The sequence below is a fragment of the Argiope bruennichi genome, chromosome X1, assembly GCF_947563725.1.
Source record: "Argiope bruennichi chromosome X1, qqArgBrue1.1, whole genome shotgun sequence".
Taxonomy (NCBI): Eukaryota; Metazoa; Arthropoda; class Arachnida; order Araneae; family Araneidae; genus Argiope; species Argiope bruennichi.
This window is the reverse complement of record NC_079162.1, coordinates 74,559,937-74,585,039: the sequence shown is the minus strand read 5'-3', so window position 1 is coordinate 74,585,039 and position 25,103 is coordinate 74,559,937. Positions and strand designations below refer to the sequence as shown.

Below are 25,103 nucleotides of genomic sequence, written 5' to 3'. Positions count from 1 at the left end.
AAATTAGAGTCACTAGAATTTTCCTATTTCAAAACTGTCATACACAGAAAACTAAAAATACCCCCCCCCCCCAAAAAAAAAAAAAAGATTCTCAGGTTAATAAAGATAGCTAGAAAATCAGTAGTGGCAGTGTTTCTAAGTATTACAAAACTCCACAGTATCTCCCAGACTTAATACGAATAAAAAACAAGTTTCCAATTCTGCTCCCAGACAAGTTAATTTTGTGATGCATAAAATTACAGTTAGTGATGAGGTTACTAAATCTCCATCACATGCTCATTCTGTTAGCTCTGAGCTCTAATCAAAGGCGGTTCTTCTTTAAGGAAAAACAAATGCTTGTAAATCTGACGCCAAATGGAGTTCTAATGTGTCGCGAGGCGACATACTCAGACCTTAGAATTTAAAGAATACACCTAAAGATATCTGTCCTGTAAGCGCACCTTCTTTTACTACATGTAAACGGCCGAAAATAGCTATTTTCATATTATAACATCGGTGAGGTGCAAACAAGAATAGGTTTGATACATTTTTTATTGATAAGACAATTTTATTTACTTTTTGTTTTTACAATTTTCACTGATTTAATAACTTTTTATGCTCCATTTGATTTCTTTCTCTGGATTGACAGTTTCAGCTTACATTTCAATTTTATTCTTTCATTTTTATCATTTTCTTTCATTTCAATCATTTTTAAACACATTTTATTATCTCCTTAAGAAACGAAAATATATTTTAGAACTTTAAGAACTTTTTTTATGTTATGGCACCGTGCTTCTATTTACTACCATATGTGTGACGCAGACTGCGGAACATGGCTTTTGCACCAAAAAAATCCCACAAATTACGAATCTACTGCTCACGCAATTTCTTTTGAAATTTATTTTTTTCTCTCTCTTTTTTGATTTATTTGGATTGATAATCAGTGTATATTAGATTACTTTATATGAGTAATGTGAATTATATGAGTAAATGAGTAATGTGATTTCAGAGGGCGAATTTTTCACCCTCTGAAATCAAACTTTTAAATTTAGGTAGTGTGGTGTGAACAAAATGTCTTGATTATTTTAAGAAGCATATACTTTTCTTGTACATTTTATGCATAAAATGCAAAATAATAAGATTCATCTTAAAATGTTTAAGGTATATTATTTAGTTTGAGTGAGCTTCGTCTTTTTGTGAAATTTCAACATTTTCTGTTGCGTCTTCCTTATCTCATAAGAATGAAGGTGCGAATATCCCTTGAAAAACTCCCCTGTGTCTCGTGCGGTCGTGGAACTTGTTATGAACTGAGACGTCTACCATTGCTTAATCAAAGCCACTTGACTCTGGAGTATTTTGTTATTCCCAGCGGATACCTTACTTTTTTTTCAGGAGTTTCCTGAAATCCATAAATAACGGGGGAAGACAGCCATCTGACTCTCCGACCCGCCACGAAGGCACACGGATTTAAACCATAAAACTGAATAACCGGACCGCCACAACAGCAACACTGGCGGAAACTGTGGTTGAATCCTAAGGGCCATCACCGGCCACGGTACAACCCTTCCAGAAGGAAGTACGTCCCGTCATCGATGGGAGGAGTCAGATCCCCCACCTATTTGTGTACCCTCCAGTATGGCGAGATCCAACCACCATGCCGGAAGCATCTCATCCTCATTCCGAGGTGCCCCCCCCCGGGTTGGTCTAAATAACGGGGGAAAAATCTTTTTCTTTTCGAGTACATAAGAAACCGTTGAATGTTTAACAATATACACGAATTTCTCATTGAATATTACATCACAATTAAAAGATGGCCTGTGTGTTGGAAATTAATGTAGGACGCAGGCCTTTCATCTACAAGCTGGACAGTTGTTTGCATTAAATAAAGCGCCGTGATAATCGATGCGCTATTATCCCGATAACTATTAGAAATGTATGAGGAAATTTATTGTATTTTGATAATTTGGTAATTTCAGTTATAGTTATTAAAAGACGGTCATTAAATTAAAATGTTTCTGCTCATTTTAAAGTTTATTGTTAAGATTTCACTGGATATCGTTATGAAAAAGGATTGAAGTGTATTTTATTCATCTCAGTATTATCCTTTTGTTCATATGATTTCATTAACAATGTTTAAAGTATATGGAATTATGATGCTGAATTTAAAAGTCTTTCTTGAATGGTAGATGTGAGGAATTATCATTATCATAGCTAATAATGTGTGTGAAACCATGACAACGTAAGAATGATTTCTCACGCATTACTTGAGACCCACCAAAATATTGCAGAGATTCGAAAAGAGATTTTATTTAAGAGCGTGCAAACAGAAAGAAAGATTATTTGGCGGAAGTCATTATGGTTTTTTGTTTGTAGATGAACGCGCTTGTTAAAACTACATTTAGTGCTATTAGATGAATGAGTGATTTTTAGAAAAAGAATCTATGCGCGTGATGTTTTGTTTGAGGGGAAATTAAGACCAGATTTGAAAGAATTAATACTTTTGAATAAGATTTATTGAAGGCTGAGTTCTTTTATTTAAACAAAATTATGTGGCTTAAATGACAAGCGTAAGTTTGATTTCGAAGTCTTCAGACAAGAGGAAAGACTTGGTTGATAAATTGAATGTAATTTTTTTAAAACCTAGCCTTTGACATAAGCCATTAGATATGCTGCTGCTAAGAAGATTTACGTATATTTTTAAAAAACTTGTCTATGCTACTTAGTTATTTTCATTTATTTGAGATATTAGGAAAAATTATTGTAGTTTCCGTTGAGAGACGTACCATTTTTTTTATCTTCATGTTCTTTATGAAGCTTAATCTGCAGTTAGACGATAAATTATACAATTATTATCATAAATAAATTAGAAAATATTAATAAATTGAAAATGTCATTTTTCGAAATTGATAAATTTATATAATTTTAATATTAAATGAGGTAAAAATATATTTTACCGATGAAAATAATTACAAGGTTGAAATAATATGCGGGATAATATTAAATGGTAGTTTTTGAATAGATGCCATTTCCTCTAAATATTTATAGAGCATTGTGACCTCATACTAAGATCTTGACTTCGGAATTGGAGGATCGCGGGCTTGAGACATTAAGACTTGAAGATACATCCTGCATATGGGGCTAATTTACTCTAAATATATTGAGAGAAAAACGGGATTTGAAACATGGTTCCTCGGAAGATACATCCTCTATACGGGGCAGGTTTACTTATAATATATTAAGAGGCAAATATCTTCTCGCTAGTGTGGAGCAGAAATTTGGAGAGGGGATGTCGGCTTAGTGTTATCTGATCATGATTCTAAATTAAGCAGTCTGTTCTAAAATAGCCATTCTGTAGATTCAAAAGAGGACATTTCTCTTACAAAACAAAACAAACTTTTTATTTTTTTGTTATGTTGTTTCTACAAATGTGGAAAATGTTTATGTAATATGAATACATGCAACCATCTTTTTTCCCCTTCAAAATGAATTTCAATTAATAATTTTTAATAATGATTCTTAAAAAAATATATTATTTTTAATACTGGAACCGTTGAAATGGAATTTAGAAAAGTATTTAGAATTTAATATAAACTAGGTATATTATATCAAATATGAAAATCATGGCTTCTTTTTTTTAATTGAAAACGTAGCTTCCTTTTTTAGTTCTATTCTTGATATAAAATAGGTTTTCTTCTTATTATTGTAAGCTTATTATGTGAAACAAGAATACGATCTGATAGAGGGTGAAAACTTTTTTCGCTTTTAAGAAGGAATACTGAGGCATATAAATCATCGTTACGGATGATTTCAATGAAGATGACTTGTTGAGGAAGCGAAAAAACGTTTTTGAAATCATTGTTTACAGTATGTTGAAATGCTTTAATGAGTGCGAAATTTAATGGTTATATTAATATCTGATTTTTAATACAAGGAGAAAGGTGCAATACTTCTGCATTATCTGAATGCTGTTTTTTTCCCTTTTATCAAAAGGATTTTTGATTATTCGTTCTGAATAATGCATGGAATTAATTAAATTAATTTTTTTTATCAATGTAAGTTTGTGACTCATTTCACATTTGTGGGGAATAAAATTGCAAAGTTATTTTGGGTTCTGCATACGATAGTAATTCATATTTTTTATTTGCAAACAAAATATTCTCTATTTTAATATTTTAATCGACCGTCAGTGGCCTAGTGGATTAGACAAAGCATGGGCAAAGAATATTAATCGAAGGAAGAAGTTTATTGGCTTTATCATCTTGCTGTTCTATTAACCAGCATTTTTCAAAAAAACTAGTTAACTGATGCGAGCTTTAGTAACGAATTGTACTCTATGTTAAAGTTATTCCAAGTTTCCCTCCGAGTGAAACAGAAGTGTGGACCAGTTTCTCCTAATACACATACAAAGCTGGATTAAACCTTTGATTGGTAAGCAGTGAAAAACTGTAGTAAATTTTTTTGGGTACACAAACTAAGTAAGTAGGTTATGTATAATATATTTACGTGTTTCTTGAAATTTTTAAAATTAATTAATTAGTTAATTCTTATAAATTTATATTAATGAATTTATTTTAGTTTTTTGAGACATCTGTGTATGTAGACATGCTTACATTACCTATGTAAATAATTTGGAACTGTAGCCTTCCTCCAAGAGCCAATGAAAACACGTTGCTTCTGAACAATCATGCCGAATAAAGGGTTAAGCCCCATACTGGTCTATAAAAAATACTACTATTGGACTGTCTTCTCCAAATTCATGAAACAGATTTTTTTAAAATTGATTTTAGTTTAATCTATATAAACAATTTTTGAATAATAAGTATTCTGAAAAATTGATATAACAAAATATTCAATTGCTTGTCATCTTCCTGAGAGTTTTTTCAGTATCTAATTTAGAAAGAAATTTAAATTTGCAAGTGAATTAAAATAAGTTTTTAAACCTGTCTCAATAATTTAATTTAGAACTATAAGTTTGCCCAGTATTAGAGAGAAGATTATAAGTAATTATTATAAGTAAGTATTATAAGTAAGCCCAATATTAGAGAGAAGATTTTGGCTAACTAGATTCAATTTTGAATCATACAAACTCTACGGGGCAACCACAGATAACACTGGTTATCCGGAGAAATAGGTTAAGAGGGCTCGGTCATATCTGGAGAAGCCATGAAAACAGCGCCCTCAAAATATCCACTTTTAAAAATCCTTTGGGATCCCGGGCCAGAGGAAGACCTCCAATTAGATGGCCGGATGATGTGGAAAGCACCTATGTGTTCTGAGGATAAAGAAATGGAAGGGAGTTGCGGGGGATAGAAAGCTCTGGAAAGTGTGCATGGTTGAGACAGCCAAGGTCTGCAAGGGGCTGTTGTGCTCATGAAGAAGAAGAATTTAATCCAAAGTTTGCCGATATGGTAAGTTGTGAACCAATCAGCCAGCTCTTGCACAAAATTGACCACATTGATTTGGAAGCGAATTTCAAAACACGAAAAATATTTTTAAGAATAAAATTCTGAAATTTTAATGATACTTGATTTTAATTTTAATGATTTCGAGTACAATCAAATGAAATAACGAAATAAAATTACCCTGAAAATAATAAGGGATAAAAGAACTTCGTGGCTTTCAGTAAGTGCCTACTTTGTCTATTGATTGTCCAAATAGAAGTTAATTCAGATTTCTATCTTAGGTACTTGGTAGGTTCTCCAAGGATTCTTCTTGATTAATAGACACCGCATTGTCCATTAACAAGAGTCCTTGATTCGTGGACTTGATTAGATATGTTGGATCAAGCAGCTATGGCTACTATTTTATTCCAAAAAACAATCGCCAAAATTGAAAATGAAGCAAATTTTCTAAAGAAATATAGTATTATGTATTTTCTAATAAAACTTTGATTTTTCAAATTGAATTGTAATTAAAAACTCAAAATTCTTTAATTAATAAAAGTTAGAAACTTATAGCAGTTATAAGCACGAAAAAAATTTACTTTTTTCTTCTCTTCTCGCTCTACTGAATAATATAGTTATAAAAGTTACTATCACAGGCTGCCTCCTCAAGTGATCAAATATTCTTATTACATTTTTCACAGTAAAAATGCTTATCAGTCGCAATCCTTCAATAATAAAATTTATTCATAAAACTGAAAAGTATAGAATAAATATTTTAACTAGGCGAAAAATAAAAATGTTGTATTCTAGTCATATGACTATTGTTATATACCGTTGCTATATTGAACAATGTTTCAAGGCTTTGAATGATAGGTTGCGTTGGTCATGCGTATTCGTGTAATAATATTATAAAATTTTTATTTCATTTCTCACTGTTAAAATGCTCCCCAACTGCAAGACTTCAATAATAAAAATTTTACATGAAACTTAAATATATGGAATACATATTTTTACTAGTTAAAAAGAGGTAGAGATGGTTGTATCCAAACTACACGTCTATTGTTTTACTTAGGGTTAGAATGTTGGACAATGTTTCTTTTTTGGCCTTAATTTAAAACTTGAGTGATAGGTTGTATTTTTATGCATATTTTATAATAATATTATAAAAATTTTTATTTCATTTTTCATAGTTAAAATGCCCACTAGTTTCACGGTTTCTTTTATAAAATTTTTACATAAAACAGAAAAATATGGAATTTACTTGTGAAAAAAAATGGAGAATTTTTATGTTGATTGTGCGACTACTGTTTTAGTTAGCATTAAAATGTGGAACAATTGTTTCGTACATTGACTGGATCTAAAATATTTAGCTGTAGGCTGCGATTACCGTATGTAGGTGCCTTCTCTTTTCCATATTTTATTAGAACAGCTGCTTGTGAATTACTCAACTGATAAATGGGAAAAATTTTTCCTGATGCAGCATCCATTTGTTACCACTCTGATTTGTGAATTTTAAGACAATCGCTATCATTTTGGGCATTGTTTAAGATTATCATCAGACATTGCATATGAATTTATTTGTTTAGATTACCATTTTACCGAATGCTTCCGAAAGTTATTTCTCGCACAGAATGCAGAACATAGATTATCTATTCATTTGAAAGCTGTTTATATAAAATATATGATAATTTTCTCAGTGATTTTTACTGTGTCTTATATATATATATATATAGTAAAGAAAAACCAATAGCCGGCTTAAAAATTGAGATTGGCTGAAAATCATTAAAAATTAGAGTAATTTTTAATGATCACCATAAGATAAGGCGATTGATAAGAATCAATCGCCATCTTAAAAATTTTAGATAGGCTGAAATTCAAATAAAAATTAGAATTATTTACTGAGAATTAATAACCAGCTTAAGAGTTTTAGGTTGGCTGAAATTCTAATAAAAATTAGAGTAATTTACTGAGAATCAATCGTCACCTTACAAATTTTAGATTGACAAAAATTCAAATAAAAATTACTTTAAAGTAATTTACTGAGATGCTAAGTGGCAAGAGGAGATAAGAGTTGGAATGTCAACGGAAAAAGTGCTCGAAAAGAAAAAAAGGACTTAATGATCGCTCTTTGTATTTTTAACGAAAGCAGCGAACTTTATGGGAAAGACAATTGATATACATATCAGCGAATGTTGTACTTAGGTACTGGTAAGTATACCTAACCTACCAAAACACCATTGCTAATAATTTATTTTTAAGGATATAGTATGGTATGCAGAGTTACTTTTAAGACCAATATATATTTCATCCAATATTTTAATTCCTAATCAGAAGTCCCACAAGAATTTTTAATAATCTATTGAAAAACGTTAATTATAATGAACAATAATATTACTTACTTCAAATGGGAAAGAGAGGGAAGCTACTGTGAGAGCTGTTCCCACATTCTGCACTCCTGATTCGATGGAAATAGTTCTTCGGACTTGAGGCTTTTGTCTGCAGACCCACCCAGAAACGTAACCAAGTGAAAATCCCAAACAAGGTAGTATTACTACGGCAAAATACAGCTGCCATGGTACATTCGCGAAAATGTTAGGGAAGATGAAGAACTCCATTGTTTGACAAACGACGATGATGAGAAGTCCTGCATAGCTACCAATCTGAAAGATAATGAAATAAATTATCACATTTATGTATTTCGTGTTTCAAATATATTTTGTCAATTATCTTGCAATTCAGACTTGTGATGGGACAAGCATGACATGTGATTGTTATATTTATCTCTTCACAAGTTTCTTGCGGTTCATTTAATTTTCATAGATAAGTTTTATCTTTTTATTTCTGGAATTTAAATCAGAATGGCTGAATTCCCCTGGAAATTTTTTTTAAAACCTAACGATTTGCAAAACTTTTGCATCATGCCTATAGTACAAGTTTCTGTCAATTTAGGATTACTAAAAAAAAAAAAAAGAAAAAGAAAAGTGCGTGCCATTTATAATATCTTAAAATGCCAATATTTCTTAAAAACAGTAGCAGGTTTTCTTCAAAGGCATTTTAAGTATTATTATTTCCTAGTTTAGTTGAAAGCTTTTGTTTGCTAACAAAAGCCAATGGCATTTGTTTGCCATTTCAATTAGTTGTCATTGTGCTTTTGTTTTCTATTTCATATTCGTGAAAATTCTGACTCGATTTCTTTGAAATATACATCATCCCACTCACTAGTGATGGCTTTAGACTGATTAATATGTACAGAAGCATACCATTGGGCTACATGACAGCTGTCCCCTCCTCAAATCATATTTGAAGCTGTAGATAATGAATTGAAACGGTTGATTTTATAAATAGATATTCATGGATACAGAATCAAAAACATTTTTCATATTACTGTTGTTATTTTTGGAAAACATTAATACCAAAAATCTAGCTTTTCCAGTTGTTCTTTTTCTTTGTTACTATATATATATCTTAATTTAAATTTTAAAGGATAGTCACCTTGACAAGAACTACATCTCTGAGAACTTTTATCTTTTTAAAAATTAAAGATTAGTCTTTCTGATGAGATGGAAGCTTATTATACTGGTTTGTCACTTTCTAGGTCATTTGAAATGTATTTGACTAACAGTTGTGATAGTAAGTTGTACAGTGAATTAATGTGCTTCTGCGCTTAGCTATTTTCGAAAGTGTTGATAAATATGTATGTTTAAACAAAAATAATTATAATTAACCTTGAGTCACTTTCTTGTTTTTACTGTGAATCTGTAATGGTTTAGTTAATTTTCATGTTGTAATGGTATCCTCCATTCTTCTATAGTTCTGATTTTATGAATAAAATATTACGAACACATGATATTGTTATGTATAATATCTGAAACATTACATTAGTTAGTAATTTATTATCAATTCGGGATGAATTAAGATATAAAGTAAACAAATAGCGAGTTATAGAAAAATATATGAAGCTGTTCATAAATGTGCACGATTTAAAACATGATTTTGGAACTATTTAGATGAAGAACGTTCGAATTTTTGTACTAATGTGAGAAAATTTGTATTTGGGGGGAATGAAATAGGCAAGTTAATATCGCCTATTAAGAATCAGAGCAGCAAAAATCCGAAAGTCACCATGTGAAGAAAATAGCCTTTCGGAGATCATTTTTCCATAAGGTTTATCCTCTCTAAAACTAAGGAGTTGAGCTTTCCTTTCACTTCTGAACATGGAAGGGTGCCATTTTGTGTTCTTAACTCAGAAATCGATTTTTCGTTTTCACCAGTTTTGAATCTCAATATACTACATAATATTTATGATGCATATACTATATAATACAATATATTATATCAAATTTGAATGGACTTTTTACATACATGTATATGTATTGCTGTAATGACAGATTAAGGCCTTTTGCAACCCTGAGCATTGCACAATACATTTTTCATTTAATCAGTGTTGTTTGTGATTTATTTAAAATTGATTTTTTTAATTTATGATTTTATTTATTTTATTATGATGACTCATTGCTCTGAGACATTCATTTTTATACACAATTATAACCAAGCAAATGCTTGACGTTCATAAATACTGTAATAACTAAATGAACGTCATGATACTGGCAAGGACATGGATAATTGTACTTAACAAAATTATCTTAATGTTTTATAATTCATAGACTTTTTACATACATTTTTTTGCGAGTTTATTTGTTTAAACTCTAGGCATATAACATTTTTAAATCGATCTGCCTATGTTTTCCTTCAATTCAGTGGAACTAGGCAACTGCATAGCCTGCTCAGTCGGAAATCTGCCTCTGTCTTGTTGAAAGGATGTCACCAGAGTGCGACTGATACTTGATTTTAAGTTATTTAATGTTACAAAAATTTTATATTATAAAATATATTATATTATATAATAATATAATTATATTGAAATATTTATGAAATTTTATATTTTTATTATTATTTCACTGTATTATTTGGAATAAGAAGCTTACAGAAAGAGCAAGTTTCATGCAGGTTGAAAATAGAACTTGTACTGATGCAAGAGTTGTTTTTTCTCCCACCTTTTTTCCAAGCTTTAATTAAAATGGAGTAATTTTAAAATCTGAGAAAAACTTTTGAAACATTTTTGGGAATAAAAAAAATATTTGTGTGTGTTATAAATACATGTAAACCGTAGAATCTTATTTTGTACGCAAAGTTTTTGAGTGGAACTGAATATTTTGTACGTATGAAGAGTATAAGTAATTTCAATGACATATTTAGCAACATCTGGTGTTACTTTTAAAAATTTGTATTTTCCAAAAATTCCGGAAACGATTATTAGCAGTAGTTTTAATGAATCAAGGCTCAGTTATACCACATTGCCTGAAGGTGGGAAAGAATAATTGCTTTCCCTTGCTGAACTTTTTCAAAGTAATTGGATAAATTCCCAGACGTATCCTTTGAATTTTATGCGTATTCATTTCCATTTTTCTCCTGTTTCACGTACAGTTTCTAGGCTATGAAATCTTTCGTGTCTGATGATGTTTTCTCCTCTTTTCCTTCGTGATTTAGGAATTGACTGTGGCGAGCTAAATACTTATGAGAGTATTGTGAAATAATTGAAGAGGTTTTATAAATTTAAAAAGGAAGACATAAGTTATAGAAATTTCTATTGCATGCGATTATAACTAATTATAATATTTTATGAGTGCCCAAACAACCGAGGGCTATTGTCTTTTTATTTTTCTCTGTCACGTTACTTTTTGTGCATGTTGAAGTAAGTCAAAATGATTGCATATTATGTAATAATTCCGTGATTACGAAACCACTACATAAATGATGCATGATTCTTTTTATGCTTTTTTTTTATTATTAAACATAATTGATTTCATGTGTTTTCCCCTAAAAATGACGATATTTTCATACTCGAATTGATAGCAAATGAAACCAGCAAAGCAGACCGATATAAACGTTCTCATGTTTTTTTTTTCAGAAGTTTTTATAATGAAAATCAAATAAGATTTCTCATAGTAACAGTTTCAACGAGATTTACTTTGCTTTTCATTATTTTTAGTTTTTGAGAGGCTTTATATGTTCAAAAGGAAACAATTCAACAATAAAAGTCACGTTTTATTTCCTTTATTCTTGATAACGTAATTTAATTAGTACTAAGTTTGTGCATTTCCCACTTACATGCATTTTAATTTGTGCATGATGTTGTAACATAGAAATGAAATGTAATTGTTCTCTCTTTATTTGTTTTGTATTGCTGAAAGTAAGAGGTTGATTTAAATGCAATTTTTTAACGCTTTCATGTTAGCGTGCGTTAATATGATCTTATTAGAATTAAAATAAAAGTATTTGAAGGAAAATATGTTAATTAATCTTTAAAAAGTTTTTGATCATGGAAAAAAAAAGCAAAAGTAACTGTTACTACAGTCATTTTTTCTCCTCTAATCTACGTTCGCTAACACGTATTTGCTCTCATTCATAGTTAGTGAGGCTTCCCATTACGCTCCACTTAGCTTTTTATTACAGCATATAAAGTCTTTTTCATTAAAGTGATTAAAACTGTTTGTATTTTTTTTTGTTTCGATTATTTTTTTAACAGTAAGTGTTTCGTTAATTTGCATCTTGAAATTACCACAGACTCTTAATAATCTGACGGTTAATGTATTGTGTCTTTTCTTTTAAATTTCTCTGTTTATTATTATTTTTGCAATTGCCTTTTATTTTTCTATTTAGGTTATAAACTCTTACATTTTGTAATGCTGAAAAAAGTAAAGAGAATACGGTCATGGAAAATTTTACCAGTTGGTCACTAAGCAAAGTATGTTAATGTGACATTATTTCATCATATTAATGGAAACCTGATTGCTAAAAAAGACATGTTACTTAAAAAGGGATATGTTTATCTAAAATGAGGTTCGATAAGTTAAATTAAGTTCAAGTATTCCGCTTACAAATGAACTTAGATGATTCAAGACTAATCGCTATTACACGCCAGCGGGCTCATATATTGTCATTCTTTTTTTCTCAGTTGAATGGATAATCAGTTTATTGAAGGCTTCCTGTAAAAACTCATATACACTTGAGAGCCGAATAGTTCGCAAAAAGCTCCCGAAAAAATTATTTTCACCGCGAACACTATGCAAGTCATAAAAACGAGGCGAATGAAACGCTAACTATCTATAATTTCATATGAATGGAGGAGAAGGAGAGGGGGAAGTATTTGGAAGTGCTAGATTATTTGATTTTACCTTGCAAATTTCTAAACAAACAGCGAACTAGATGCGATCACATTCACACTTGAACTGCAAATCTCTTTGTGTTCGCCGAAAAAAGAAGATTCATTTCGCGGCTAGCAATACATTTCCATCCCGGTGAATTTCTGTCTGCTATTGATTCGCGAATCCTACTACTTGTAAACGTGTGTAGACTTTAAGAACGTATATTTTTGTACCTATTATTCTACTAAAGGTTGTATTTCATTTCCGATCCATGCTTTAAAATCAGTTTTCTATGCCATAGAATCATCTGTTGCTATGAACTTTATTGGAGATAAATTGCAATAGGTTGTTTAAGTTTTTTTATAAAGGATGTATATCTGCCGGTATGTTTAGAAAATTTATTGATATTTCCATTTGACTTTTGGAGAATTAATGATATTTATCTTTGGTACATTCTAATTTGCAAGTATCTAGGTTGTGATGTACAATAAAAATGAACAATTTTGAATGAAAGGTGTATCATGCTTGATTGGTTATAGAGTTAAGTTATTTTGAATTATTTTGGAATAAAAAAATGTTGCACTCTTTAGGTTAGTAGCATATCTTCTTGTGAATGGAAAGAATGTCAAAAAAGGGGAAACCACAAGGTAAAAAGGATCTGATACTCAATGCGTTGTAACGTATCCGTACACCATTTCATGCTTAACCACTTTATTTTTACTTTCTCGTATATGAAGCATATAAAGTGAAAATCTTGTAACCGTCAAAAATTCGGCTTCGAGATTTGAACCCACATTCTAGATTTCTCTGAATCCAAAAAATCCATTTGTGAAATTATGTTTCTTTGTGAGCACAATAAAATCTTGTAACCGTCAAAAATTCGGCCTCGAGATTTGAACCCACATTCTAGATTTCCCTGAATACAAAAAATCCATTTGTGAAATTATGTTTCTTTGTGAGCACAATAATTAAATAAACGAAACGAGGGCAGAGTTATGAAATTTGGTGTAAGGTGTAAGGTATCACGTCCGGGTCACCAATGTAACGGATTGGAATGAGCGAGGATAGAACCTGGGACCTTGTGGTTAGCAGTCCAGTAACATGACCACGATACAAAAGCATATACTCGTGTGGCGTAGTTGTTAACTGGCTTATATGCTATTCACCACAGGTTTTTACATCAAAATGATCGATCTTTATCAAGTTTATACGAATCCGTCAACGAAAAGGCGATCTATCTGTGTACATGTGGATACGTTAACTCAAAAACCAACTCGAGTTAGATAGATGAAATTCAGAATATAGTTTTGTCCTTATAACTAAAGACCTATATCAAATTTTATATTGAATCCTTCCAAAGTTTGACAATCTTACATCGTGTATTCGACATCGCATACACCTTACATAGTGTATTATTCTATACGTGTGTATAAGAATGCGATAATTCGAAAGACGGAACAAGATTGATGGATGAATTTAAGCATTTACGAACAATTTTAGATCTATTTTAAAATATGGAGCCACTTGGTCAACGGCAAGTAGTCGAAAATGCATATTCGATTCGCTTCTCTATACAATGAAACTAAATTGTAGAAACGATCAATTTTCGGCATATTGAATAAAAGAAAATCAAGGGATAAGCAAACCCACTTTAAAATCAATAACACTATTTTATGTTACGGAATCTATGTGCCTCTTCCTGATTTTAGGTCTGAATTTTTCTATTTCTCTTGAGAAATTTTTACTCATGGGGAACAAAATGTTAAGAGTCCTGTTAAGAAATGTTAAAAGAGAATTATATCAAAATTTGATCGCTTCATGCTTCTACCTTTTATCTTCCAGATCGTGCCAGGGACTGCATAAACTTTAGAACTATATTTCAAATTATATTTATCATTTTCAGTTTTTAAAATAATGATTCTTTATTTAATTAGCGATTATATTCTGAATTTTTAACACAGCTAAATAAACGTTCGCTATTTCCTTATAATTGAAATCAATTTAATTCTCTTTTTAACTGATTTCATTGTATTGTAGACATTGCAAGCCGGAAATTCTTATGTATTTCCACATTAAGTCATTAAGTAATTACTTCTTTTCATTAATTGACAGTACCAACTACGATCAGTAAGAAGTCGGAGAAAAGAAAATTGTAAATAAACAACTGCTATTTGCATTCAAGGTTTTTCATTTTATCACTCACAGCTAATCAATTGCGTTTCCAGAAGATGACCTACATTTTTAATTCAGCTATGAAGAAATAACCTTGCTTGAAAAAGTTGAAAGACCTTTTCTTGTTTATGTTGTCCGGTGAAGTCTAATCATTCACTAACTCTTTTATTCAGAATTTTGTAAAAACACATTCTGACCATCTATTATTTTAAGTAGGTCAAAATTTGCTTGCTAATATCAGATAAAAGTTTTTGTTTTCTGTCATTTTGACTCTTGCGAGTAATAAATAGTATGCAAAACTATATGCCGGTTTTGAAATTTTTTCTGACAATTTCTTGTTTGAATTTTTTTTTTTTTCATTTTTGATACAATTTTAAAATTTTCGATTGAAATATTTTTTTTTTTTACGTACATCTCTTGTTATCATTTATGTAATTGCTGTTAACGTTTCCTTTAGATATAACTTCATAATTACAACTTAATAATCTCATCTCTTATATATCTCATAATCATATAATTCTACTTTAAATTCAAATTTTTCAGTGATTCAAATTTTTTGCTTGTGCAACAATTTTGAGTAATGGGGGGGGGGGGTATACCCTAAGGAAAAATGTCATGGAGAGTCTATCCAAAAGAGGCACAATTGTTTAGAAATTGCAAAGGTGGACATTTTTTAGGACTGTCTCTTTAATTGATAATTTCATTAAATAATATATTTAAGAGAAAGTAACTTTGATTTTTAAAAGTATTACATTTCTCTGGTAGATTAACAATATTTAATTTTTGGAGTTCTTTCGAGAAATTAGATTTCAAAATCTGAATGTTATTCGGGTTTGCAAGGTCCAATAAAGAGCAATGCATTTGAACCTTTTTTAAAGGCAAGGTTATTATGCAGATAATGTTTTATGAATAATTATATTTAACGAAATTTGGGATTTTGACTGCAATTGTTACAGATTTGAATTTTGAAAACTTTAATATTGCCGTTTAACACTATCCACTAAGCAACACTATTCATTTCAATTTTCTAAATTTTACAAGAAGAAGAAACAAACTGAATAGTTTGCAATTAATGATGAATGTAGCAGAATATATATTTTCGGTTTTTTTTTTTTTTTTCCATATCGATCTATCAATTACCATTTCAGTTTTATACCAGGTTTAAAAACGAATATTGTATACTCTTTATTAATTGCGAAAAAATCAACCTTTCCACATTTTCGTAAAATTTGGGAGATTCGAGGTATGCGGTGTTGCCTTAAGCAGGTGTTGCACTGTTGATACCGATTATACCTTTATTGCTGTTCATTTTTAAAAATATCCTTTCTCGAACATTAGCATCGGTGATGACATTTTTTGAATTGTTATGTAGGTCACAAATATTTCAACAGGCTTTGTATTATTAAATGTTCCATAACCATTAGTTTTAATACGCAAAATGAAATTTGATAATTCTATACCCATTTGCGTGGGTAGCTTTCGAAATTTTGAAAAGGAATTCTTGTATTATCATTAATTTCATCATATTTGGAGTAGCATATGTCTTCACAGTTCTTTCTCTGGGAAGTTTCGAAAGATTAAACAATGAAGCCGAAATTGATCACCCTTATTGCTAGTAGAGAGTTCTGCCTTTCACTTTCTAGTGAAAAACGAAATTACATTTTTCCTGTATAAGTGCAATTCATTTATTTTTTCCATTTCGCTTGAAAAATTTATTAATGTTTTATTTTGAACCACTTTGCATAACTTATCAATAATAACAAAAAAAGATTTATAGCATCTAAAAATCAATCAATACCTTTGTGAGATAGCCGGCGAGTTTTGGCCATTTCCAGTGGACAAGCATTCCCACCAAGACTGGACATGTCACTGCTACCAGGGAGAGAGCCATCTTGCCATAAGGAATGACTACATCTTCTCGATTAAGATTCTGCCCATACATGTATAAATTTAGAGGCATCATTCCAAGTGCCACCAATGTCGAGCATGTCGTCATCGCTATACTGTAAAGAAGTTATTAATGCTATGAAATATTATCAATTCTCATTACAGTAACACTTAGAAAACATGAACAACTTACCTAAGCGATATATCTCCGTCACAGAAATAAGTAAATATATTTGAAGTAACCCCACCTGGACTGCAAGCTAACAATAGAAGACCTGTTGCATGGAGAATTCCCAGTTTCAGGACTTTGATGAGACAAAATGCCGATAATGGTAATAGGACGAACTGACTGCACATCCCAATGACGATACCAATAGGCCGCCTTACGTGGAGCCATAACTGTTAGATAAAAATATTGTCGATAAGAATTCTTCGTCTAATTTTGTTAGTGTAAAAAACAGTTTCAAGCAAATATTTTAAACTGAAAGTTTTTCTTCGAAGCCAAGTATAACTCTAAGTTTGAAAATAAGCATTGCGGTTTTTCACATTTTAATTTAGTATATTATACATTACAAGCGCATGGGATTGCCTTCGGAAATTTAATTATTGTTTCGGACTTATTTCTGATTTTTTTATAATGTATAATTAATTAGCTATTTGATATATTTTGGTCTATTAAATTTCTCTGACAAATCAGGATTTTATTTTCTAATTCAAATATAATTTTAAGTTTGAAGATAAGTACTGCAACTTTATCCATTTTGATTTGGTATATTATACACGACTAGCACATAAGAATATTTTCGGAAATTTAATTGCTGTGTGTGGGTTATTTTTTGTTAACTGTTCGCATGATATGTAATCAATTAATTATTTGACCATTTTGGTTTATTTGGCTCTTCTGATAAATGAAATGAGAGTATTAATTATTTTTAAAATTATGTACCAACACTTTACTTGCTACATGCATACGTATTATGCTAAAACAACATAGTTATAAAAAAATATTTACAAATTTTAATTTATGTGTATTTATTACTCAGATAGAGTTTTAATAAGTAATTGGTAATAATTTACTAAATCAATAACAATTTAGTTTGCAAATAAAATAAAGTTACTTTTAAAATGATTGTTAAGAAATATATTCTTTATTCAAGTAATAATTGATCGTTTGATATTCATTATTCACTCTATGGCCTTGACTTGTAGTTTGAAAAAATTATGTCTTAATCTCTATATGTTTTTTGTCGTTTATTAAGTTAATGATATTCTCTTAAATATTTTCAACATCGTTTTGAATTAATCATCGAATTGAATGTGCATTTTAATATTTTACTATAGTACAGAGTTGATGTATTTTAAATTCATTTGAAAGAAATAATTTGGAATAATAATTTTTTTTTTAAAATTTCAGATTATTTTGACAACATTGCAGTGTTTTTTAAATAGTCGTTTCAGATTTCAGTTTTATTATATAATTTATTATTAATATCTCCCTCTCTCCGAATACCCCCGTAATATGAAAGGAAACAATGGTGTACGATAAAGATATAGTGCAATACAATTACTTTTACCTTATCATATTTTATGGTTAAAGGACATAATAATTATTCATATATCTTTGCGGAGGTTTGCAATTTGACTTTGATGTATCTTAGCATTTACAATATCATTGTGACAGCTCTGTAAAAGATTGATTGTTCTGTTTTTATAGCATTAGAGTCATATACAGTTATGATTCGCTAAATGCATTCTTTAATAATTCTGGTTTTGGAGATGTGAATCACATTTGATATAATATAAATGTCACGAATGAGAAAGAGCGATTATTAATAAAAGATAACTCAAGAGTTAAACGCGAAAAACTTTAATTTGGGGAAATAAAAATATTTCAGGCAAAGAGAAAAAAGCGACGAATTCTTTGGAGAAGAACTGAAGTTAAATTTGATATATCTTGCATCAGTTTCAGTTGTATTGAAGTAGAGATTTTAATATCTTACCAGAATTTTAAAAAGATATTTCTTTCTTTAAATGGGCGAAATCTTTGTAAGTACAAGAGTTTTAATTTAAGAACTGCACTCGTTGATAAAATCATCATAAAACGTATGAAACGTTATTAACGCATTAGATTACATTGTTTCGTCACAATAAATTGTTTATTATTGTTTTGATAATTTCTTTTCTATTTATGATTACATATGATGCGGTCGATTTCATTAATAGGGTATTATGGATGATAACCGGTAATTGATAATATTAACCGAATCCGCGGTTTATTGATAATAAGCAATTCATTACTTTGATAGTAACATATATGCCCCAAGGAATAAATATAAGTATATTTTTAAAACTGGGCCCAGATTGTTGTGTCTATTTTTTAATTTTAACTCATTCGAACTGAGTATCTTAAATTATGATCGGGCCTTTTAAATAGGGTCACAAAAAATTTCAACATTGTCTGCATTTTTCTAATATTTGCTAAGGAAAGAATGATAATACTTCAATAAAAACTGCTGAATAAATATTTTTAATTGTATATATTTTTTTATTTTTCTTTGATTAGTCCCCTATTTTCTTATTTATTTTTATTGTTCGCTAACTTTGAGAGAGTGACACAATTTTTAGAGTGGGATCTCGAGTAGGAGAAACTTTACGGTCGATGTTTTTCCTTCCTGAAGGTATGTGACTGCGTTCGGATTGAAATTTTTAAAAGCGTTCGAAAATAGTTATATTTTTGAATATTCGCATAAAAAAGATTGAAAAAACATCTATGAAACCAAAATATATCAGTTAAAGGGCAAAAGCTTTTTAAAAATTGGAATAAAGGGATTATTATTTATTTATTTTTTTTGACTAAAAAGAGATACAACGCAAAATTCTTCTAGTTTAGGGGTTTATCAGATGATTTGCTAAAAATTTCGTAGATAGCTTATGAAATATATTATCTAGTTCCTGAACTAAAAAATAAATTGCATTTTTATTCATTCTTTACTTATTGGAGTTCAATTGAAAAATAATATTTTTACATTGTGAAGCACTAAAAGAACTATAAAATATTTCAAATTGAATAGATTACTTATTCTCTAGTTCAGGAACAACAGAACATACTGTGAAATTAGTATATCAAATTTGAACAAAAAATATGCATTAGTATTTAATCTATGAGGTTCTTCGTAAGAAAATTCCATTAAAGATTAGAATGTGAGAAAATAGCATCTAAAGATGTAAAATAGCATTAAAACGCATGCAAATGTAAGTATAAAAATCAGCGTAAAATCCCAAAGAATAGATTTAGAATCAAAATTCCAAGGTTTTGACGGTTTTATAACGAAAGCCTTTTCAAACATTAAGAATATTAAATAATAATATATAAAAAAACCCTCATAATTTCGAAAAAAAAAAACAAAAAAAAAAACAAAAAAAAAACGATTTTTTAACGTAGTTTTCTATCTTAAATCGGTTCCTAAGAACTAGACGAATGCAAGTTCAAAAATGGCATTTTTTTGGTTTTTTATATCTGGAATTTGCTTTTGCATCAAGTCTTAATAGTCAAATTAGTTAATAGTTTTTCTTTTACAATTGCTGCCGTTATAAAAGCGTAAATCGTTATAGGTGGTAATGGGTGAATTTTTTATTCTTTTCATTCTTTCCTGAAAGGTTGTCAAAATGCGACTTATATTTGTATAGTTCTGAGGTACAGAAGCATGGGTATATTCTGCTTGAAATATGTGGTTCTAAATGCACTCTGTCATTTGTTTTAAATGATAGATAATGATGAAATCTCTGAAGCAAATTAATTAACATTGTCTTTAGCTTCGGTCATGTTCTGTTTTTTCTTTTTTAAATTGCCATATTGTTCATTTAGGGTTCGCATATTCATCTTCTGAGTCAGCATTTTCTTAGCACTAACTCAGGATCACTGATTGCTTAATGTTTTTGCTGCGATCAATTCTCCTTGAGCACAAAGTGGAAAGAGTAATGCCCTCTTTGTTAATCGCATTCTCCTTTCTCATTTTGACAACCGTACGCGTGCTTCCGGAGAAGGCCTCTATGGGGAAGATGGCCTGGCTTTATCCATTCCATTGGCAAGACTAAAAAAAACCACCTTGAATCTGGTGGGAAGCGCCAGTGTTGTTTCATCATTCAGCTTTTGATAAGAAGTGGATTTCGAAGTAACCAGACCCCGGTGACCTCTTCCTAAAAATGAGGTTAACTGCCATTGCAGCCATGAAAATCTTATTTTCCTTATATGTATTGAAAAGCAAGTTGTTGAATTTTCAAAAAAAAAGTGGAAATTCGATTTTATTAAGAGCTTATCTGTATTTATTTGAAAATAATTCTTTTAGAAAAAGAAATCGATTATGGAGCTGATAATTTTGCATTTCTTACTAGTTTATTGTTTAATTGCAAATCTAAATCAAATGTAAAAAGTACATTGTTTACATATTTTTATTAATTTTATCAACTCGTTAACTTTAATTACAATATATTTTTTAATCTTTTAAGAGACCGTGTAGAAATTATGTTTTAGATTTAATTTAAGGGACCAACATATAACAACAACAAAAAAATTGTTATGTTTAAAACAAAATTCTTTATTTCGAAATGAAATGTGTGATATTTAAATATGAGCATATAAATACTGTACTGGAGCTTTTCATATTCTTCTAACTTTCATGCCAACCCAAGTATGAAAATATTTGTACTTTCTTTCTTTTTTTTTTCGCCATAGAACACCCCCGAATTTGGAATCTCTAGGATTCCCAAAAATGTTTACTGAAGATCTCAAATTTACGATTTTTTGTTCGAATTCTTTAATTAACTAATCGAAATGATGAAATATAATAAGACGATGAAGTCAATAATAATTATGATAACAAAAAAAACAAAACAAAAAAAAATGTTTAAAAAATCTGCCTATTTAGTGAAGAAACAAAAGAAAAAAAAAGGAAAACTGGAAAGTTAAGAAGTTTTGTATTATTTAAATTATTGATTTGTTTTAAAACTACAGAATGAATCGTCCAAATTACAAATCAAACGAACATTTTGAAATGCTGTTGTTTAGCCGAATCATACTTTCAGTCTTTCTGTTGTCGAAGAAGGCATAAGAAGAAGATCCCTTCTTTTGCTCCATGGGCAACTGTACTTTAAATTTCATTATATTTTTCAGAATTGATTTTAAAGATTAAAAATATAGGTTTCAAAAACAATTCTAATAAAGAAACATATAAATAAAATAAATTTTTTAAACAATCTCAAAGGAATTAATTTAAGTGATATGTTTTGTATTTAGCGTTTTTATTTCAGTTGATTTTCTTTTCCAATTTTCAATGAAATGTTCAGTAATTATGTTTTGTGATGAACGATGAATGAGACTGGTGGTTAAGATCTCAACTTTGTGTTCAAAGTGGGCCTGGTTTGTAACCTATCAAGGATCAACCTTTTATACAGGCCCATGGCTCATTAAATCTGTTGTCGATTATCAAATGTCCTTCGTGGTGTCAGTGTTTGGAGATAATTGTGCCGGATCATGTTCCAACTTCGTCATTTGGCCATGACTCAAGATTACGAGGTTTGTCTCAAAGAGCCTTCGTGTTGTTTCAAAACGGAACGTTAATATAATTAAACTGAATTAAAATTTCTTAACTATCCATAGTGGAAAGAACTTTATATCCTGTTATGTGCCAACAGTTTCCTTATAATTATAGATTCATTTTCTGGGTAAATACTATTTTGTATGGTTAAACCACTATTGAGAAATCACCTGTTTTTGGTTTCGTGCTTTTCCTTTGATCTTGACATTTGAAAAAGAGCAATGCGCCACATCTTTCACTTACCATAGTCTTTATTAAAGGGCAAACAAACCTGTTAGGTTAGACTTAACAATAATGGATACCGAAAGCATGAAAATAATTTGTGGTCTATGAAATATCACCAGGAAAGTCTAATAAAAGAAACTAATGAGAAAATCGCATTAATGATTGCCAGTTTCGTGAAATATGTGCTCTATCATCATCCATACTATGATTCACTGCAATCTTATTTAATCTCGAATACTTGTGATTTTTGTGTTTTCTTTTCCTTTATTCCTATATAGAGATTAATATCTAATTAAAAATAGCATCCACTAATGATCAAATGAATAGAGATAATTGGAATAGGGGATATGGAAGATTCCTTTTTGAAAGATCTTGTGCTAAAATTGAAATTGCCAGGAATCGAGGCATTGCTTACCAACTTTTCTTGGCTTAGCTTACAACATCAAACAAGAAACTAAGTTATGAAAGTAAAGGAACTCTACTGTTTGCATTAATTTTTTATGCATAGTTACATAATACATATTTACATATATATGTATGCATGTAAATATGTATGAACGCATATACATACATATTTACTCAAACAAAGGGATAGAACTGGCTGAAAAATTTCTTTAGAGATAAGACTTCGTATATTATTAATAGTATGACTGTAGGATGCTCCCTCATTAAAATATTACAGCGTAATAACCAACCAATTCCGTGGAAATAACATTTGGGCTTATTAACTTATCACTGGTTTTTGTGGAACCAGCTTGTGGCACCACCGCCTGCTAAATTAGATTATCCAATTCGATCCTGTATGTGTTTATTTGAAGGGGATAAAGAAAAGAAATTGAAAATTAGCAAATAATTTTTTTATTAAAATATTTATAAATCTTATCCGTAAGGGCTCATTTATACGATAAATGAATTATAGTTGAAATTAGATTTTCAAATATTAAAATAATTTAAAAAATAATTTCAAAGGTGATAAATAAGTATTATTATTATTAAAAAATCATAAAGTTTTTAAATCATTGGTTTAAAATAATAATAAAAAAATGCTTTGAATTTATGAAACCGCTTAAGATCACACTTGGAACAGAAAACAACTGTTATCTATTGAATACATTTGAAGATTGTTAGTAGATACAAAAGATACAAAATGTGAAGATTGTTAGTAGATACAAAAGATACAAAATGCAGATACAAAATGTGAAGATTGTTAAGCAGTAGATCTAAAGAAATGATTGCTTCTGTCTGCACGCACAGTCACCATTTATTAATCAACCAAGATTTCAAAATATTTTTTTTTGTTTCCAATGTTTTAATAATAATTAAAATTTTGGTTCTTCTATATAATTAAAAATTAAAAGATACAGAAAATTTTCTGAAATTAATAAGTTAAAAACTGCAAGAATATTTTTCATGGTAAGAGTAACGATAGTTATTATCTATCACTATTAAAAATGCATCTAAAATGATTATTCCTTTTGAAAATTAAAATTTAAATGAGATTCAAATATTATATGAATAGGCAGTTATTTTATTCATAAAAATGTGTATTATTTGAATAAAAACATATGTAAATTCTTAATTTTATTTAAAATGTTTCATTTTACAAAAAAATATTAGGATCCAACCCTCACCACTTGGTTCGTGGCTGGAAATACATCTACCATTTATACTGCTTCGTTGCTGACAAACAGTGACAACTTACTAGTAATATAAGGTGTGCCGAAAATTTGAAAGTTATTTTCCTTGATTTGGCCAGCTATTCCGTTCTAATATTTAAATTTGGCAATTCTAAATGTATACCTGTTAATATACTTGATGTCAACTCGAATTTAATTTCGCAACCAGCACCCTCCACCTGTAAGTAAGGATATATTTTTCATCAGAAATAAAATTGCATTAATTTAGAGTTAAACCTTGAATCGATTAGAAAAACTGGGTCCTTGAAAGCTTTCATGACTCATATTTCTCTGAGGTTTTATGAATTAAATAAATAAAAAAAAAGTTAGTGAAAGACGTTGGCGTGGAAAACATTTCTATAAACTTTAATGAATAACTGATTATTTAAAATATCCTGTATTAAAGATTTTTTTTTGCTTATTTTATATGTAAATTAGGTTTCGTAAAAGATTTTCCGATTAAAGAATCGTGGCGAATGGAGTAATGTTTTAGATGCCCTGATTTTAACAGATTGCTTATATTTATAAGAAGAGAGAACTAAAATCTCTTTTATTTTCCTTTAATGTCTTCAGCTTTTTTTTAAAAATTAAAGCCAGTCACCCCATCACCACAGAACTAAGCCGTATAAACAGGGATTATTGTGACTGGCTGTTATACTCCTTAACTATTCAAATGCTTGCATAAGAAAACAACGACCAACAGAAGTTCAAAGAATCGTCAAACTGATGATAAAAGGCTAGATATCTTTTTCTTCATTTCTTTTTCCAGGGTATTGTAATATTGTGTTAAAATTATTATTCATAATGAGTCTTCCTCTAATATCTTTGAGTTCGTCATATTCTGTTATGTAGTGCTGGACTGAGTCTGTTTCCCCCCCGCATATACATGTGTTGTCTTGCATCCTTCCGAATCTGTAGAAGTATTCAGGAAATCTTCCATGTCCCGATATAATTTGCACTATCATCGGATGAAATATTCTT

General features: G+C 29.8%; 1 protein-coding gene and 1 long non-coding RNA gene across 4 annotated transcripts in view; one reads left to right on the top strand and one right to left on the bottom strand.

The window, feature by feature from the left end:
• LOC129958589 (uncharacterized) overlaps positions 1-25,103 on the top strand; it is a 172,613-nt gene that overhangs the window by 28,595 nt on the left and 118,915 nt on the right. The window lies entirely within an intron of this gene.
• LOC129958588 (ileal sodium/bile acid cotransporter-like) overlaps positions 1-25,103 on the bottom strand; it is a 99,541-nt gene that overhangs the window by 23,358 nt on the left and 51,080 nt on the right. The window contains exons 2-4 of the mRNA XM_056071170.1: positions 16,821-17,026; positions 16,539-16,743; positions 7,763-8,023 (exon numbers count right to left, since the gene is read on the bottom strand). Of these exons, the coding sequence (XP_055927145.1) occupies positions 7,763-8,023; positions 16,539-16,743; positions 16,821-17,026 (672 nt within the window). The remainder of the gene's footprint in view (positions 1-7,762; positions 8,024-16,538; positions 16,744-16,820; positions 17,027-25,103) is intronic.